The sequence below is a fragment of the Hydra vulgaris genome, chromosome 07, assembly GCF_038396675.1.
Source record: "Hydra vulgaris chromosome 07, alternate assembly HydraT2T_AEP".
Taxonomy (NCBI): domain Eukaryota; kingdom Metazoa; phylum Cnidaria; class Hydrozoa; order Anthoathecata; family Hydridae; genus Hydra; species Hydra vulgaris.
In genome coordinates, this window is record NC_088926.1 from 6,618,868 (window position 1) to 6,640,000 (window position 21,133).

Sequence of the window (21,133 nt, forward strand, 5' to 3'; positions counted from 1 at the left end):
GTGAAGCAGATCCGTCGACATAGACAAATTGTTTGCGATGTTTTAAATAGCTTTTTAATAGTTTTAAAGCATTACCGGTGATACCATAATGTTCAAGTTTTTTAAACAGTATTTCATGGTCAATTGTGTCGAAAGCCTTAGATAGGTCTATAAGCCTAAAGTAAACTCTGACTTTTGGAATGAATCAGTTATACTACGAGTAAGATGAATTATTGCATGTTCAGTTATTTTTTTTAAACCCGTATTGATTTATGTAAAGTATATTATTAGCAGCAAGATAATTAGATATTTGGTTGAACAAAATTCTATCTAAAATTTTTGAAAAAACAGAGAGGATAGATATTGTTCGATAATTACTGACATTTGATGGTTCAAATCCTTTAAATATAGGCGTTATTTTGGCTATTTTCAATTGATCGGGGAAAATTTCTTGATTTATAGAAAATTTAAAAACTTTAAAAAGAATATATTTTATGGTATTGTGTGAATCTATGACTATATTACAATTCATATGTCATCAGGACCAACTGCTTTATTAGTTTTAAATATTTTAAAACCACTTTCAAATTCTGAAGAAAATAATTCAAATTTATCTAAACTAGAGATTAATGGAAACACGTAATCATTTATTGGATTAATCATATTTGGAATATTTTTAGCTAAATTAGGGGCAACAGACACGAAATATTTATTTAATTCTCTTGCTATTTGTTTGGGTTCATATAAAAATACGCCATCAACTTTTATAGTGTTAGGCACAGAGCATAATTTCCAGTAACTTGACTTATAATTTGCCATGCGCATTTTGGATAATGTTTATATTTTTCTAGTAAACCATAGTAATATCTTTTTTTAAATTTTTTCTTCGACTTTTAGCATAATTTTTATAATTAATTTTATTTTCTGGTCTTGGTTTTTTTAAGTACTTTATATACAGTTTTTGCTTTATTTTTGAGGATTTCCTAAGATCTTTATTGACCTATGGTGACTTTAAACACTTATTGGTTATAATAAATTCACGTTTTGGAAAATTTACATCATATATTTCATAGAAAGTTTAAAAGAATATATCGTATACTTCATTAGCTTCAAATGAACTGTTTATATGATTCCAATTTATTAAAGATAATTGATCCTTAAACGATGCTAGATTTGAATCGGTGAAAAAACGTTTGATAATGACTTTTTATGTTGTTGTATTAATTTGTTGTCAATATCAATAGAGAAAAAAATAGGGAAGTGGTCGGAAACGTCGCTTTTTATTATACCTTTTTGAAGAGTTTCATTAAAGATATCGGTTGTTATAATGTTGTCAATTAAGGTAGCTGAAGTTGAGGTTACTCTAGTAGGTTTGTTAATTAGTGGAATTGCTCCATGTTCGAATAAGTCATCGTAAAACTTTTTAATGTTGCTATTAACGTGACATTCAAAATAATTTAAATTTACGTCACCAATTATATAATTTAATTTCTTTTCCTTAAAACTATTTTTTTAAATATTTTTAAATATTACACAAAAATGCATTAAAACTTTCAATATGACCAGATGGTGGGCGATAACAGCAGCTTATAAGTATGTTTTTAGAACTATTGGTTAAAAGTTCAATTGTTAAAATTTTTTTATTGTCATCAGAAATACTCATCTCAGGCCTAATAAAAAACCTCAAATTTTCCGTTATATAAAAAAGTACACCACCTCCGCGTTTATTTGCTTTACGCGCTAGTGGGATCATATTAAAACCTCGAATATGGAGATTTAGCGCCATCAAATTCACACCACGTTTCAGTTAAGCAAATTATACTAAATGTATTTGAAGTTTCCTCTATTAAAGTACACAAATTTTCAAAGTTTTTTTTAGGACTTCTAATGTTAAAATGAATAACATTTAAATGATCCTGAGAAAGAAATTCTTTTATTTCTTTGTTATAGAAGTAGTAACAATTGTTTCGAAAAGCTCCTAAATCACTAAAATAGTTTAGATCCCGATCTGAATTAGTATCAAGCACCAAATCGTTAGGTTGAAAAAAGTTAAATGATAGCGATTCAAAATTGTTTTGATAATAAGAATCCATTTTTAAAATTTAAATAACTAGAAATAAAAGAGTTCATTTAAAAATCGCACGTAATAAGTTTGTTGTAAATAACTTTAGCAAATTTACCTTTGGCTCTTAATTCGTTTGCTTCTTTAAACAACTTTTTCCTAATTTCCGTGGTTCTTTCGCTAAAATCTTCGTTAATATATAGTTTTTCATTCCAAAGTTTTAGTTTGATAAATTTTTCAAAAACTGCGTTTCTTTCATTGTAATTAAGAAATTTTACTATTATTGTTCTGTTCTTTTTTTAACTCCATTTTCATTTCTTTCTGTTCGATGCGCCCTTTCAATCTCTAAATCATTAGTAAAACCAAACTTGGATTTTAAGACTTCTTGAATTTTTCTCTCGCTGTCTTCCCATGATTCGTTCTCGCTTTCTTGGACTCCATTAAACCGAAGATTATTCCTACGACTTTGATCTTCAAGTTCGGCAAGCTTGTCTTTCACATCATTGTTTTTGTCATTAAACTTTATGTTATCTGTTAGTTCGACATTTGGAATTGCGTTTTTTTTCAGTTCGGCTAGAGTTTTTACAATCTTCTCACTTTAATAAGTCGACTGCCTTTCTTAATTCCTTCATTTCATTGTTAAGATTTTTATTTTCTTCTTGTATATTATTAAATTTAATTTCTATTTTATCGAATTTATCATTAAAAAGTTTTATTAATGTGTTTTCATGTATCTCCAGTAAATCCTTTATATTGATTGGTGAAAATTTCGCCATTATTATTTTTTTCCTTCGACAAAAAAAAATCATTATTTGATTTTGGCAGGGTGAGTATAATCATCTGATATTAAAAAGTTGTGAAATTTTCATGGTCATACCATTATTAGTTCATAGGGTGTTTATCTCAGCACGTAGTCCATTTTTAGGGCCCATGGACCCAAAATCTTGACGCAAAAAAAAAAAAAAAATTTATTTACTGTGCTTTAAATATGAAATACTATATTTTGTAAAAAATTATAAAATAAGAATGCATTTATAAAATTTTGGTTTTATTAGTATAGGACCACCTTAAACTTCTAATTTTTGACGGAAATCAAATTGTTTATTGTCTCAACTTTGTTTTGATATTTTTTGGTATTTGAATTTTTTTACTAATAGAGTTCTAAAATAATCATATGATTTAAAAAATTTTTGTTATATAGTTATACAAGGGCGATGGAATAGATAGAATAATTTTTAACAAAATAGTTAAATATATTTATCACAATACTTTGCATAATAAAGTTTTTTTTTATTTAAACGGATAGATAAGTCTCATCTTAAGTTGTCATTTTGATGTATAATCATATGATATATTCATAATCATTAATAAGATATAATCATAATCATTTTGATGTATAATCAAAAGTATTTCCACGTGACGCAAATGTTTCCTATTGTTATTTATAACAATTACAAACGCGCATATCTTTGCTTTTAAATAATGAGTTTCGGAAAACTGAAAATAAGCATCTATTAAAACGTCCTTGCTATAACCAATCAAAACAAAGGATTAGCGATAGAAGATCTCCTGACTCGGTTTTAGCATTATTGAGAGCATACGATTCCAATAGGCGTACATTTTTTCCAGATTCGCCCAACTCTACTAATACAGTAGACTCTCAATTGTTGGAAGTTCCACAGGTAATAAGATTTTACTTCAAATAACCAAAATGTCAAATAACTGAAAATCCACTATAAAATGGACTTATTTCGAATTACCATTAAGTTTTCACAAAGCGTAGATATATTTAAATTTTCTTTTCACTGAAGAGAAAACTAACTTTGAGGAACTATTTTTTATTTAAAAAGATGGACTTAAATATTTAATAAGTGTAGTAAAAGAAATTTAATTGTTCGTTAAGCAAAAGAAATCTTTATTATGAAACAAATCTTAAATTTATAAATTAAAAATTGTAAATGAACAAAGAAATGAAAATAATCTTACAAAAGCAAATCCCGCAAAAAAAACTTAAGCAAAACCTTTGGTTAAAAAAAACCTTGAACATAATGTTCACAAAGTTATTCTAGTACACAAATCACTTTACCTTTGAAATATAAACATTTTTAAAAAAAAACAAATTAAAAATTACAGCATAAAAGACATCCGAAGGATAGTTCTAAATAAACGGCTAAGTGTATCCATATAACCATACAAAAAGTAACTTATATGTGGTAAATAGATAACTATTTATTTATATAGGTGCAGCCGGTGCTGATTGATGACTCTGCCCGCCTAAAGTTGCTGGTTGATTTCTGCGATTAGCTGTATGCCACGGTGTTTCTTTCCACAAGAACCACATATTGCCGCTCCATACAAACACATTTAAAAATCCCAAAAGCTAAAGAAAAAATCCTCCTGTCCCTTAAAAAACATTTTTTAGTAATAACAATAAAAAATATAATAATTTAGAAATAAATGTTTAAAATAATACATAAAAAACAAAACAAAAACAACCAAATGCAAACGATTTTGACATACTTACAATTATTTAAAATATTATACAACACAAAAGAACAATTGTTAATATCAAAACAGATGTTAAAAAAAGAAAAAAAAACAATAATATATATATATACACACACACACATAAAATAATAATAACAATAATATATATAAGGGCAGGCCAAAAACAAGTTAGTGAAAACAAAACGTGTGAAATAAACATGATTTTTTACACGTAACAATAAAAACTAATAAAAAGAATAGATAAAAACATTATTAGTGCTCATAATGTCTAAAATATGCCAAAATAAGAATTTTGTAGGAAAGTGAAAAAAGATTAAGATTTTTATATCTGCAGCAAAAATATTTGTTATAATAATTTTTTCAGTAAAATAACTCTCGTAATTCATGCTATTTCATCATATAAAAAGAGCTATAAAAGCAGTTATTATTTGTATTGTGCTAAATCAGCGAATAATCGCTACTTATTGCAATTTTTGACCACTTCAAAAACTTTGTTTTGCTAGCATCGCCTTGAAGATAAGAAATATTATTTCAATTATGTATCTATTTCGAACTTCCTTCTTGACCTAATTTTCTTGTGTTGATAGTTACTTTAAAGATTTGAAAAAAGCTTCATTTTAAATAAATATCATTTGCGTCCCATTCCGACGAAGGAATTTTAAAACGTTTTCCATCGTTTTCTAAGTTATAAAAAAAACATCTCTGTCTGTAGAAAATTTAAAAGTTTCAAGTACATTCCATCCGCTCGACTTGTAAGCGGGAAGGTGTTCAAACCCAACACGTCCCTGGTTGTACAGCAATCAACTTGCTTCTCTGTGCAGCTGTTTTGTTCATCATGATTCATGTTTCGAAGTTAAAAAGTTGAAAATCACAATTAGGGTATATCGAAAAACAACTTTTTTTGATTTTGAAATTGTAATAGAGCGGAAAAGTTGCATAATGCTATAAAAAGTAACTGTGCCAAAATTTTTTTTTTTTTTTAATGTCTTCAGTTTGCGCTAGGGTTTTATTTTTCTTAAAAAACATGCTTTCTGACATTTTTTACAAAATAAAATTAACAAATTCTACGCATAGACTAGAGTTGTAATAGAGTTTAAACATTACACAATGACTAAGTAAGAAATGGTTTTAATTTTCAAGAAAATATTTTAATGTCTTCAGCTGCCGCTAGAGGGATGAGTTTTTACGAAAAAACACTGTTTCAGGAGTTTCTGGCAAACAAGCTCTGCAGTCCATAATGTACAATTAAAGTTTTAATAAGAGTGGAAATTGTTTTTGAAAAATGTTTAAAGTTTAGCTGTAACAAAGTTCAACTACCTGTTTCATTTGGATCTGTCTCAAACTGTCTTTTTGTGTTGAATAAAAGCATTATTTTTCGCAAACTTGATTACGAAACTGCTAACTCGGTTACAAGTTTGATGCATCTCTCTACTCCTTGAGTATGGCACGGAAAATGGTTCACATCTGGAAGATAAAAATTTGTTAACATTTCAATTAGAATTCCATCTAAAATGTGAGTCTCACATTTCAAATGAAAAAGAGTAGAGAGCCATTCTCAAAGAGTAGAAAGATGTATCAAACTTGTAACCGAAACTTCAGATCATGTTTACAGTTTGGCTAGTAGAGACGGCTTCATTCGTGCAAGAGTTACATCGAATGAAGGGCACAGTTACTTTTTATAGCATTATGGCACAGTTACTTTTTATAGCATTATGCAACTTTTTCGCTCTATTACAATTTCAAAATAAAAAAAAGTTGTTTTTCGATACACCCTAATCACAATGTTGCTATCACAATTTTTTTTTACAAAAAATAAAAAAGTAGTCTCTTCAACTGTAGTCGAGAAGATTACTTTTATATAAAAGTTAATGGAATGCAAATCAGGTTGATTTTTAAACCAAATGCAAAAATTAAATATTTATAGGAACAATAAGTTTTTAATAACAGTTTTTAGCTAATTTAATACATGAAGTTTTGTGTTTTTGATACCTTATATGCAGTGCTCGAAAAAAGGGTAAAATGCAACGGACTGTTTTCAGTATTTTAAAAATACCTATATATATATATATATATATATATATATATATATATATATATATATATATATAAATATATATATATATTTATATAAATATATATATATGTATATAAATATATATATATATATATGTATATAAATATATATATATATATATATGTATATAAATATATATATATATATGTATATAAATATATATATATATGTATATAAATATATATATATATATATGTATATAAATATATATAAATATATATATATATATAAATGTATATAAATATATATAAATACATGAATATATAAACATAAATTTATATACATAAATGTATATATATATATATACATAAATATATATACATAAATGTATATATATTTATGTATATATATTCATGTATTTATATATATTTATATACATTTATATGTTATTTATATTTTTAATAATAATAACATATATATATATAAAGTTTGATACAATGTAAAAACATTGTATCAAACTTTATATAAATGTTATTATTATTAAATATATTTAACTTTTATTCTACTGCCAGTTTTCCCTTCAAAAAGATAATCAGGAGAGCTGATGATAATGTTGAAGCAGTAACTGGGAGATCCTGATGATCCTGTTAAAGAAGCATCGGACAATAGAAGAAAAAAATAAGTGTTTAATTTTACTGAGCACTCTTTTTGCAAAATAAACTATTTAACTTTTTTATATAAAGAATTTTATATAAAAAGAGACTTTTCCAAGATAGGAATGTTGTTTTGATCAAAAGCGGTAGAAAGGTTTCGTGGGAAACAGCTTTAGCAACAGAAGAAATGATTTAGTTGTTAAACATTGGATTACCTGTTTCTTTGGGAAAACAGGAAGAATGTGGCCGTTAGATTCAAGAAGTTAGAGAAAAAGCTCTTTGCAAATAGTTCTGATTTAAGAGCTGTCTTCCAAATCAGTTTAAACTCATGTATGATAAATGGAATATGAGGTTTAAGACCTGTGTTAAAACAATATTTAGGTCTCTAGAATCTAACTTCTGCAACATTAAAATCTTTATCAATCAAAGGCTAATACCCTTAGGATTTTTTTTGGTATAAGGATTTGAAGATAAAATAGTCGAATTAACATTAGTCTCACAATGAGCAAGCAGGTCTGATAAATTCTGCAAAAAGTAATATTCAATTAGATAGTGTATGACACCCTAAGCAATAAGCTACGCAGTAACCTCATTCTGACTAACTCAAATTTGTAACTCTTTGTGTGGCCTCGACATTGCACATCAAACATGCACAACACAATGCTATTAATAATCTGATATTTTACAGCTGTTGATGCAATTAGAATTTCTGAGAGCTACCTAATGGTTTGAGAAACTTTCATATATGAACCGTTTATTTTGAAAGTGATGTAAGTCCGTTTTTTCTGCTTTCGAGAATTTAAAGGTTAGCATTTTAGTTGATTAAAAAATATGCATAAATTGTACTAAGTTTAACAATGTCTCTACGAATTTAGAAATGTGTAATTTGATTACATAAATGACTTAAATTTAACTAAAATAACATATTCTTTCAGGGTCTTAAATGGAGTCAATAACAAAAAACTAATTTTCACTTGAAATACATTGTTTTGTTCTGATTTTCTTTATAAAAAAAATGATAACACAAAATAAAATAGTGTCTTTTTAATTCTCAACGTTAAACGAGCTTAACATTAGTTACTGGTTTTTATGTAGGCTCATTATGTGGAAGTGTTTTGAAATATTTATGATGCACAGGAGGTATACAAGGTAACAACTGCATCATATCCTTATATTTTTCGTGTGTAATGGGTCTGGCATTAATATACAAAGACTTTAGCGCGATTCTTTCAAATTTTGGTGGTCTCCCTCGAACGGTTGGTGATAAGTCTAAAGTCTTAAATTCCGTATCCTCCATCGATGTTTTATATGAAACAGTATATGGTGCACTTTTACAAAACCTCAGCCAACATATTTTCAGCCAGTTTACCTTTTCTCCTTCAGTATTTTTTTTTCTTTTTTGAATTGCATTTTCTAGATATTTTGTTGAAATAAAATTCTCACGTTTCATTTTGTACAAATTAAACTTATTATTTCATCAACATTGTTTTATAATCTCATAATAATTCTCAGGAGTGTACAAGAAATTCTTTTTTCGTAATGCCATTTCTATAACACCAAAATCTGCATCGTTTGGTAAATACCAATGCCCAGAAAGCAAAAATTTATGGTCGATGATTTCAATGTTATTTTCCGAGGACTGGACAACTCTTAACCACATCAATGCCATTTGAATTTTTTGATTTTGCCCAGTGCACATATCACTGTAAGCTATAACATAATTTTGGGTTGTTACATTTTGTAAATGTCTCAGGCAACAAGATACAGTTTCCTGCGATCCCCTAGAAGCAGTAAATTTGTCTCACACATAAAAACTTTATCGTTGTGAAAATTATGGAATCCCTCATTTAAAACATACATATTCCGCTTATAATATGCAATTGAAACAGATAATTTTGGATATGGTAAGGCTTTTTGTAAATCGAAAGAAAAGACAAAATACCTTTCTGGATTTTCTGTTGCTAGAATTTATTCTTTTTGTAAAGCTTTTCTTGCTAATTCGGCATTTTTTAAGTGAACATCATGTCTTTGTACAAAAGTCGCCTTTTCTTCGTCACTGTTTGTTGTCTGAATTTTCATGTTAAAGAAATCACATCTTTCACACGTGTCTTTGCGTGGTTAATGGAAATATAACTTAAAATCTCTTTGAAAGAAATTCCTGTATGTCCATTCATTAACTGCAATTTCATTAATTTCGGCACATTTTTCCAAGTATAAGTTAAACGTTTTGTTTATGTTCAATTCAGGGTTCAAATACTTTCATTCTGGATTTTGGGATCGAGTGCAATGACACTCAAAAGCCGGAAAACTTTTTATGTGTTCTCTAACAAATGTTATTGCGAGTTCACTAGTTCTCCTGCAAAACCATCCATTCTCCCACAAATGTCTTTTGGAATATCTTTTGCTTTTAAGATGCGATCATTTTGTCCCATAGGTATATTAAAAGTATTTATAAAAAATTTCTTACATAGTAAAATGTTTTCACGAGGAGTGCTCAAGTGAAACTTATACACATTAATCCTCAAAGTTCCTGCATAATTTCTTGGCCTTCTTCTTTTTACAGGATAACTATGAACACTTTCATAGAGAAATAAGTTTTGTTTATCAAAGTCGCTCATATTCCAAAATTGTTGAAAAATTATTTTACGTTCTGCTTCATTAATACGTTCTACACATTTTTTCAAACAGTTCCAATTTTTATTTTCAAATTTTTTTTCTGGAATAATTTTCCCGTTTTTTGTACAATATTCTTGTCCAGAATTCCGCTTAATTTTACTTATTCTTTGGGCATATTGTCCTTTATTTTCTTTTGCAAAATCGAAGTTTTGGCTATATGAAACATCATCCTCATCTGATGAACATTCTAGCTCTATAATTATTCTTCTTTTTGTAATTTTCTTTAAACATGTGTTTTTATTAGTGGAATTATCCTCATCCTCCGATTGCAAGACTCTTCTTTTGTTTATATTCATGGGCTTTATTTCTGTGTGATTTTATATTTACAATAGAACAAAATAAATATCTTAAACTATAGTAAAATAATGATTTATTATTACTTCCTACCTGTATCACTATCTGATGTTAACATGAAATTATCCATTTTTTATAGAATAAAAGTAAACAATTGTAAAAAATATATTAAATTTAAATATCGGAACTACACTTCGATACTGTCAAATTAATACTGATAACAATGCATTTTAGACAAACATTTTGCTGATTTGCAATTACGCAAATTCTCGGGACATGTTAAAACATGCAATATTAAGCACTTCTGTGGCTAACCATTTTTTCATTCCATCCTATCTGTCAAATTAGGCTTTTGGGTAATTTGACAGATAGACTTTTTATAAGTGCTTAATGAGTAATTCTAAAGAAAATGAATTTACACCATTTTCATAATCAATTGTTATGCAATTTCATTTATTAATTAATTTTAAATTGATCAAAGCGTATGGATATGTTTAAATAGTAACTGTGAATTGTTTATAAATAAAAAGTGCACACTAAGTTAAATGTAAGTTATGTGATTTCTAACTTTTTTTCAAAAATGGACTTACACCACTTTTAAAATAAATGGTCAATATGATAAATATATAAACAATTATATCAATTCCTCTTTATTTTTTGTTATTCTTTATACTTTATACAATTTTTATACTTCTATTTTGTAACTAATGTTGTAAATTTTATCTTTGTAACCAATGTTGTAAATTTTATTTTTGTAACTGTTTTAAATTTTATCTTTGTAACTAATGTTTTAAATTTTATCTTTCTAACTAATGTTGTAAATGTTACTTGTCTAACTGTTGTAAATTTTATCTTTGTAACTAATGTTTTAAATTTTATTTTTCTAACTAATGTTGTAAATGTTACTTGTCTAACTGTTGTAAATTTTATTTTTATCATAGAGAGGAAAAAGAAAAAACAAGCTGATACTAAAGAATAAAACTGCTTGCTTTATTACCTAATGACAAGATTGCTAATCCATAACTTATTATTCATTTTATATTCATTATTTTAGGCATCTTTTAACTATTATGATTTTCAAACCAACAGCAGTAATCTTTAAATAAAACATCTCTAAATTGATTTACTTACAATGGCTATCGTTAAAGCTGCATATTTAGCTCCAATAAAAGTGCATTTGTATTCATTGATACATGCATCAAGCATATGAACACTCTTTTCTATATCTGCAGCTTTTTTGATACCATTTGTGGCTGATGCAAAAGCACAGGAACTAAAAAACCAAAACAAGGCCCAAAATGCACCAACACAAAAATCCTGAAAAAATTTATAAATATATACTAATGTGAATGTATGTGTGTGTGTGTATATATATATATATATATATACACATACATACAGCCCTTGTAATTAGGGACAGTATTTTAGGTCAGCAATATTTTGCTGACTTCATAAAAAAATCAACTTTAATGCCAACTTTATTAAAACATAATTTAATTAAATTTAAATAATTTAAATGAAGTAAAAATGGCAAAACAAACGCTTTATTTCAATTTTATATGAAATAATTAAAATAACATTGTACTTAAATTCTAAATGCTGATAAAATAAAATTAAAAAAAACTTTTTTCTTTAAATTTTGAATAAAATAATTAAAATAGCAACAACAAAAAAAACTTTTAAATTTTATATAAAATATTTAAAACAAGAATGTAAATATAATAACATTTTATTTAAATTCTAAACAGAATAATTGAAATAAAAATGGCAAAACAATTTATTTTTATAAATTCTGAAAATAATAATTTAAAAAATTAAAAAAAAAGTTTCAAATTAGTTTTAATGTGTTTTTTAAATAAATTTGTTTTTATTTTAATTATTTTATTTACATTTTAATTAAATTCTAAATAAAATTATTTAATGAAAATTGAATTGAATTGTAAATTAAATAATTAAAATAAAAACATTAGAACAAACATATTTATTAAATTCTAAATAAATACTCAAAAAAATAAAGCAACAGAAAAATAAACTTCTAAATCAAATCATTATTAAAAAATTAGAATAAAAATACAAAAACAAATATTTAATTTGTAAGAAAAAAGAAAAAACAAATGCTTTATTAATTCTAAATAAAAAAACTAAAATAAAACTTGTATACCTAATGTTTTAACTTTTATACTCAATCTATATATTTAATCTTATAATTCAAAATGGTAAAATAATGTGTTCGTTTTACAAATTTTTCAGCAAACGTTGATATTTGTAAGAAAAGTCGGTAAACTGTGCATTGGTTTTTCTACCAATTTTTTGCTAAAGCTTTGCAGGTTTGTTGATTTATCGAACGCTGTTTCTAAATTTTGTGCCGAACTAGTGCCAACCTAAAATACTTTTAGGTCTAAAAGGAGAGTGATCTGTTTTGTCTAACTACCGTCCCATTGGTCTTCATCCTATCATAAGCAAGGTTTTTGAATCTTTAATTAACAAATACTTAATCTCTCATCTTCTGAATCTAATAACTTACTTTATGATCATCAATATGGATTTTGATCTTCTCGCTCTACTGCTGATTTGTTAACGATAATAACCAATAGGTTTTATAGTGCATTACATAAAGGTGGAGGGGTTAAGGCCATCGCTCTTGACATTTCACAAGCTTTTGATAAAGTTTGGCATGCTGGTCTTCTCCATAAGCTTTGTCTAATGCATGTCTGAATTTGTTTCTTTTATATTGCTCAATTTCCAATGTTTATACGAAGTACTAGAGAACATAACACAACGACTGCTCTGTTTTTGTATTTGAAATGTATTTAAAATGTATTTAAGAACTTAAATAAAAGTTTTAAATAGGCTCCTAAAAATTTTGTTAAAAATGTTCAGTAAATTAACAATGCACTAGCCCACAAGATTTTGGAGCATCGTTTAATTTTTTTACATAAAAAATTTGCTTGAAATAGTTTTTTACAAATAAATAGCAATTAGTTTTCTATTCATTGATAAAAACAGTAAAGTTTAGCAAACACATTTGAAAAACAAGCTTAAAAATTGTCTGTATTTCTAGCGCAAATTATTAAGTATTTCCTTAATATACTGACTGAATAAAATCGCGAAAAAATTGCATATCAAAAATTATTTTTATTTTCATTATATTCTTATCTGCTTTTTTTCTCGACTTGTATAAATTTTGGTAGTGGAAAATAACAAACACCCCAAAAAAAGAAAACAAAAAGATTAAAATATTATTAGGTATATTATTTTTTGACAACAATTTTCATTTTTTAATATTTAATTTTTTTAGTCTAGTTTTTAGTAATATATAAATTTCATTTAGTCTTTGGTTCTTTTCTTCAAGTATTGCTGTCTTATTCTCTAGTTTCTTATAGCTTTATTTTGCTGCATATTCTTAAAACATTAACTATATAAAAATGTGGTTAAGTTATCTAAATAAATTACTTAAAGCGTGGATAAACAAGGTGTGCGACTGCACGCGCTTCCCAGGAATGCTTGATATATATATAAATTATGTTAGCGTATTCTATAAATAGAGTGCTCGATGTTCTTAAAGGGACCCCTAAGTGCCGAGACAAGTGGTGTTCATATTAAAGAAAATGTTTTAAAAAAACGTTTGGGCTAAATTTTATTGAATAAAACTATATAATGATTGCACACCATTAATTTTAAAATTCACATTTCAGTTGAAGCTTGCTGTCTCCATTTTTTAATGGTTCTCGGAGTCTGTATAATGTTAGCTGCAATCTGCAAACTTGATAATTTATTTCATGTGTGTTTAATTCATAACAGTTTTGGTATATGATGTCATTGCATTTCTCTTTAAGATAGCATTTTTTTGTTGTTGTTTTTTTTAAAGATATAAGTATTTTTTCTACTACAGTCAGAAAATCAAATATTTGTATAATTTTTTACTAAATCACAAAAAATATTTGTAATTCAGTAAAAAATGATACAAATATATATATTTTATATTTATAATTTTTTTTTACTTGCTTGATTATTACTTTGTTTTTTGTTTTATATTTAGTTCAAATGGTTTAATAGAGTTGTTCTTTTTATGTTTAATTTATATTTGGTTTAATTCTTTCACTACCGCAAGCCACTGGTAGCGGCTTTTGAGTATGCTTCACAATTTATCTTGTTTTGTATATAAATTTCCATTCTAGACACATAATTTTTTTGTTCTAAAGGTTTAATTCTCTACATAACGTTAAAAATCTTGAATAATCCTTCATAAAAAAAACTCCTTTAAATTTAGTTATAAAATAAAACAGTGTTAACAATGTAAAGTTTAACTTGAAGTGTGAAGTATTTAGTTAAGTTATTACTAAAGTCTTTTGAAGAAAAGTATTCTTTTTATTCATTAAATGAGTTTTGTTTTGGACTTGATGTTTTAGTTACTATTTATAAAAACAATCGTTTTAAGCACTTTGCATTTCTTATTGTTCAACAATGTGTATTAAAGACTTATTTAATTAAAAAGTACATTTATTTAGCTTTTTCTTGATATATAGTTTGTTACGCTTTTAAAAAGATTCACTATTCAAATTTTAATTGTCAATGTTATGCCATTCAAATTTTATTCAAAAAAATGTGTTGTCGCTACAAAAAGATTTTTTTAGGACTGTTAGCGAACGAGTTAATACGACTCTTCGTTTTTATATTTATATTATAACTAATTTTGTATATTTTAGTACAAATACTTGTTTTAACTTTAATTTAGTTCGATTATTACAGTTATTAGTAAAATAATTTGTTTAATATTTATTTTCTACTTAGTTCAGTTTATATGTATTATTCAAGTCACTCGTTTTTACTCAGTTTATACTTTAAATTTATCTATACGCTTTAGTAAAATTCTTTTTCTAGTATATAGCTTATATTTAGTTTAAACTAGTATATTTTACGGCAAATATTTGTTATATATTAAATTTTTATTTTTATAAATTTCATTTTTAATTGTATCACAAACTTTTTTTTGGGATTTAATAAAAAGTTATACAGTTAACATGATTTGGTGATTGAGGCAAAAAAATAATACAATATCTTCAAAGAAAAAATTTATACGATGACTTCATATGCGGTAGTGGTGTAGTGGTAGAGCGCTCGCTTCATAAGCGAGAGGTTCCGAGTTCGATCCCACCACGTCCTTGGTAGTACCACGCTCAACTTGTTTCTCCACGCAGCGGCCTTGTTCGTCAAGGTTCGTGTTTTGGAGTTATAGAGTTGAGAGAGGGTTATAACCACAATTAAGTAGCCTCCTTATCTGTAGTGGCCTTCTGGGCCTTGGGGAGGTGAAATAACAAAAAAAAAAAAAAAAAAAAAAACCAAAACTGTTATGAATTAAACGCGCATGAAATAAATTATTAAGTCTGCAGATTGCGTCTAACATTATATAGACTCCAAGATCCAAAAAAAATGAAGACAGCGAGCTTAGACCAAAATGTGAATTTTAAAATTAATGGTGTGCATTCATTATTTAGTTTGTCACCTCTATTTAGAACAGTTTGCCCAATACCTATATTGTGTCGAACTCTTGCTTTATTTATCTCCAGGGATTCTCTAACTTTTCTTATCCTGTATTTGGGAATGACTCCCAAGGTCTTAGGATTCAGCCAACCAAAAGTACCACGACATGCTCTAGAATGTTCCATGGCTCCTGAACTCGACCATTTTAAATTTTTACAGGCTCTTTAGTGTTCTTCACTTCTTGAATTGATCTTCTTTTTGGTCTCACCAATATATATACTTCCACATGAGCATTAAAGTTCGTAAACACCAAGATTCTTTGAGGTATACACCGGCTGGTGTGTGTTTAAAAGAATCCAGGTGTTTACGAATCTAGTGTAAAAGTTTGTTTTTATTTACAGAACATTAAATAATGATGCATTGATTGATAAATTACAGCAGTAATGTTAAAAGAAAATATAATTTACACAAGTAAAATGACTAATGCTTATTTTTAATTGAAAATAATGGCTAAAAAAAAGGAGTTTAAACCAAATAAACCATGGTATATTTGATTTTTTTTTAAAAACACATGGTTTTTATTTATTCTTTTTAAAAAAGTTTTTTTTGCAACCCTATTTATATTTCCCTGTATTTTGCAACCCTGTTTATTCATTCAAGTATCATAACATTTTCGAGAAAAATTAATAAAAAGAACGTTGCATTTGAGTAAATTTTTTAAACTCTATTTTAAGATATATTTAGAACGCTTTTTATTAAAATGATTGATTATTTTATAAATATATTAATTTGTTTCAAGTTTTATTCTATTTTTCAGAATAAAGGATAAGAAAAGTTAGAGAATCCCTGGAGATAAATAAAGCAAGAGTTTGACACGAGATAGGTATTGGGCAAACTGTTCTAAATAGAGATGACGGGGATAATGTGAAAACAAAAACCTGGGAATCAATTTTGACAAAAATTTAACTGACGTCACTATTATATTATTTAATTGGTTTTTATATTTTATGCTTTTTAATGTCATCTTTTTTAAATGGTTGTTTTATGTTATTTTGTAATATTTTTTTCATTATCTGATGACGCTGACCACAATAGGTCAGCGAAATATCATTAATATATTATGCGGTAGTGGTGTAGTGGTAAGAGCGCTCGCTTTGTAAGCGAGAGGTTTGGAGTTCGACTCCCACCACGTCCCTGGAAGTACCGCGCTCAACTTAGTTTCTCCGCGCAGCGGCCTTGCTCGGCAAGGTTCGTGTTTCGGAGTTAAAGAGCTGAGAGAGGGTTGCACCACAAATAATGACTAAAAAAAAAAAAAAAAGAGTATCCTCCTCGACTGTAGTGGCCCCCCTCGGGCCTTGGGGAGGTGAATTAATCTAAAAAAAAAATAAAAATATTATTGAATCAAAATATATTTAAAAAATAGTTACACACTGCCTTTTTTATTGAAATCAATATATATATATATATATATATATATATATATATATATATATATATATATATATATATATATATATATATATATATATATATATATATATATATATATATATATGGGGCGACTGAATAAGTTCGAATTTCATAACTGCGAATCTGCATAATTGCAACTGGCATAAGTGCGAACTGGCATAAGTGCGAACTGGCACAAGCGCTAACTGGCATAAGTGCGAATCACTTGCAAAAACTGGCATAAGTGCGAACTAGCACAAGCGCGAACTGGCATAAGTGCGCCAAAAGAATTTGCAAACATTGGCATAAGTGCGAACTGGAATAAGTGCGAACTGGCATAAGTGCGAAACAATTGTAAAAACTGGCATAAGTGCGAACTGGCACAAGCGCGAACTGGCATAAGTGCGCCGAAAGAATTTGCAAACATTGGCATAAGTGCGAACTGGCATATGTGCGAAACAATTGCAAAAACTGGCATAAGTGCGAATTAGCATAAATGCGCCGAAAGAATTTGCAAACATTGGCATAAGTGCAAATTGGCATAAATGGCGATATGGCAAGTTCGCACTTATGCCAATTCGCACTTATGCCAGTTCGCACTTATGCCAATTCGCACTTATGCCAATGTTTGCAAATTCTTTCGGCGCACTTATGCCAGTTCGCGCTTGTGCCAGTTCGCACTTATGCCAGTTTTTGCAATTGATTCGCACATATGCCAGTTCGCACTTATGCCAGTTCGCACTTATGCCAATGTTTGCAAATTCTTTCGGCGCACTTATGCCAGTTCGCGCTTGTGCCAGTTCGCACTTATGCCAGTCTTTGCAACTGCTTCGCACTTATGCAGATTCGCAGTTATGAAATTCGCACTTATTCAGCCTCCTCATATATATATATATATATATATATATATATATATATATATATATATATATATATATATATATATATATATATATATATATATATATATTTCAATGGTTTGGCTTTATATATCGTCATGATCATTTTGAAATTGCCTAAGTCATTTTTTCATGTTTAAATACAACAGAAAAAAAATTTGCTATTTTTTCTGACATCAGAATAAAAAAATACAAAAAAAAATTTTTTGTAATTGGTTTAAGATATTATATTAAACCAAGTTATTTTAGTTTGTTTTATTGTAATGTAAGAGAAAAAATAGCATTTTTTAAAAAGTTTTTAAATTTATTTCTCATAACATGATAAAATGACTTAGTTGATTGTGAAATGACCATGACTATATATATTAGGGTGGTTCTAAAAACAACATTTTTTGAAAATATCTGATGGCACCCCCTACATGTGTTCTATATAATAAATTAATACTACATTTATAAAAATTTTTGAATAAAAAAAATTTTTTAGGGGTTGCTCAAGACCCTTAAACATCAGAGGGGCCACAAATAATATGAAAAAAAAAGTTCTTTAAAAGCATAGATGTTGGGTCTCAAAAGAAGTGAAATTTTATAAAAATCCAAAACCAATAATCATTTTATATAAAGATTACCATTTTAAATTTTTTGGCTTAAAAACTATAGTTTTTTAACAGAAAATAAAAAAGTATTTTCATAGTTTTTTTAAATAAACTTTATTAATTTGTATTTTTATAAACTTTTATTATTTTTGAAATTTCTATAAAATTTTACTTCTTTTGAGACCCAACATGATATGCTTTTAAAGAACCTTTTTTCAAAAATATTAGGAACCAGTCTGATGTTAAAAGATCTTGAGCAACCCCTAAAAAATTTATTTATTCAAAAAAATTTTAAATGTAGGATTAATTTATTACATAGAACACATTTAGGGGGTGCCATCAGACATTTTCAAAAAATGCTGTTTTTAGAACCACCCTTATATACATATATACAGGTCTTGTTTTAAATAAAAAACGGCTTAGTTCATTAGCTCCTTGTGATTTTGACGTCATAATATTGTCTTTGTTTTTTATTTAATTTAAGGACATTAACTTTATTCAACTACCGCAATAATATAAATTACCGCAAAACAAGTTTATTTTACTAATTAAGAAAAACAAATCTAAAAGTTTTGAACAATCAAACTTTTTAAGTAACTGTCATTCAAACTTTGTAAGTGATTTTAAAGTTTATATTTTTGTTTATATAAAAATATTGATATATGTTATCTTAAAAGTTTGAGATCATTGAACACCAAAACGATGTAATATAAGCATAAAATAAAGTATAAAATCCAGTCTGAAGTGATAAAATACAAAACTCAAGTTTTTTTTGTGATATCAATGAAAAAGTGTATTTTAAAATGATGTTCAAATAATCCAGATGAGTTTGCAAAAGCAGGCAAATTGCTCAGTTAATAACAAAAAAATTTTTTTTTTTTTTTTTGTAATTCACATCTCCAAGGCCACTACAGATGAGGAGACTACTTGTGGTTATAACCCCCTCCCAACTCTATAAATCCAAAACACGAACCTTGACAAACAAGGCCGCTGCGTGGAGAAACAAGTTGAGCGCGATACTACTAGGGATGTGGTGGGAATCGAACTCGGAACCTCTCGCTTATGAAGCAACCACTCTACCACTACTGCATTATTGGTATAGTTAAATAAGTGGATGGTGACTTTTTCATGGTTAAAAACAACAAAAAGTCACATAAAAATCACACTTTGTATTGCAATTTACCTGTTTAATTAAATGTTGATATTCAGATAAAAAAGCTAATGGGGAAAATAAAATAATAATTGTTCCAGTAATAGTTTTCTCAGTTACACTCTAACGATTTGTATCATATCATAAATACATCAGAGAAACAACTATCAGCAACAGTTGTTTTTCTGATATTTATTCACAGGGTTGATAGGTTTAAACCAATCGAAAAAATATCAATTTAAACCAAACTAATTTTTTGTTGAAAATATTAAAACCAATTGGGTTGATACTATCAACAAAATATTACTTCGGTTTAGATAAGTTGCAAAGAGATCAAACAAAAATAAGTTTCACTGTTAAAAATTTTAAAGAGCTGATAAAAATGTTATCATTTTTATCAACTGAAAAAAAATATATTGAATATCTTTCAGTGATGCTCTAATCTTTCTGAAAATGAAAATGAAGCCAACCAATAATATTCAGGTTGAAAGCTAAATCTGCTCCATTCAATAAAAGCTATTTGTATAGTGAACCTGTTTTAAAAAATGTATCACCAATAGAATGGTGGAAATCTGTAAAATCTTTGGACTGCAACATTATAATGGATATTGAAGGTTTGTTAAATGCACCAGCTTCTAATGCTGGAATTGAAAGAATTCTTTGGACTTTTGGGCTTGTTTATCCTAAGTTAAGAAACAAGATGGGAGTAGAAAAAGAGGCAAAGTTTGTTTTTATATACAGAACATTAAATAATGATGTATTGATTGATGAATTACAGCAGTAATGTTAATAGAAAATATATTTTACTCAAGTAAAATGACTAATGCTTTTTTTTAATTGAAAAAGTTGACCAAGCATGGCTTTTTTAAAAAAAAAGGAGTTTAAACCAAATAAACCATGGTTTTTTTTTATTTTTTTTTTAAAAACACATGGTTTTTGTTTTGTTTTTTTAAAACAGTTTTTTTTGCAACCCTGTTTATTCATTTAAGCATCGTAACATTTTCGAGAAAAATTGATAAAAAGAACGTTGCACTTGACTAAGATATATTTAGAATGCTTTTTTATTAAAACGATTGATTTTTTTATAATTATTAGTTTGTTTCAAGTTTTTTCCTATTTTATTATATGAAAAATTCATTTATTACTTTTCTTCTTTAAAAAATTTTTTTGAAAGCTTTAAAAGTTTAAAAGAGAGCAAATAATTATAAGAAATAATTAATTATTACTTGAATAAATGCTAATTTTTAAAATTGCTTTTTGTGTTACGTAGTTAAAAAGTTGTTTTATTTGTTTATAAAATAAGATTTAAGTTATCAAATATGGATGTGTCTATTATTTTCACTTTAAGTTAGTGATCGACCGAAACCGAAATTTC

The 21,133-nt window shown here is 27.1% G+C and overlaps 1 protein-coding gene across 1 annotated transcript in view; it reads right to left on the bottom strand.

Moving 5' to 3' along the window:
• Positions 1-3,863: 3,863 nt before the first annotated feature.
• The window catches only part of LOC105849944 (synaptophysin-like protein 1), a 44,155-nt gene continuing 26,885 nt past the window's right edge, over positions 3,864-21,133 (bottom strand). The window contains exons 4-5 of the mRNA XM_065800895.1: positions 11,318-11,503; positions 3,864-4,421 (exon numbers count right to left, since the gene is read on the bottom strand). Coding sequence (XP_065656967.1) covers positions 4,275-4,421; positions 11,318-11,503 — 333 coding nt within the window. The 3' untranslated portion in view covers positions 3,864-4,274. The remainder of the gene's footprint in view (positions 4,422-11,317; positions 11,504-21,133) is intronic.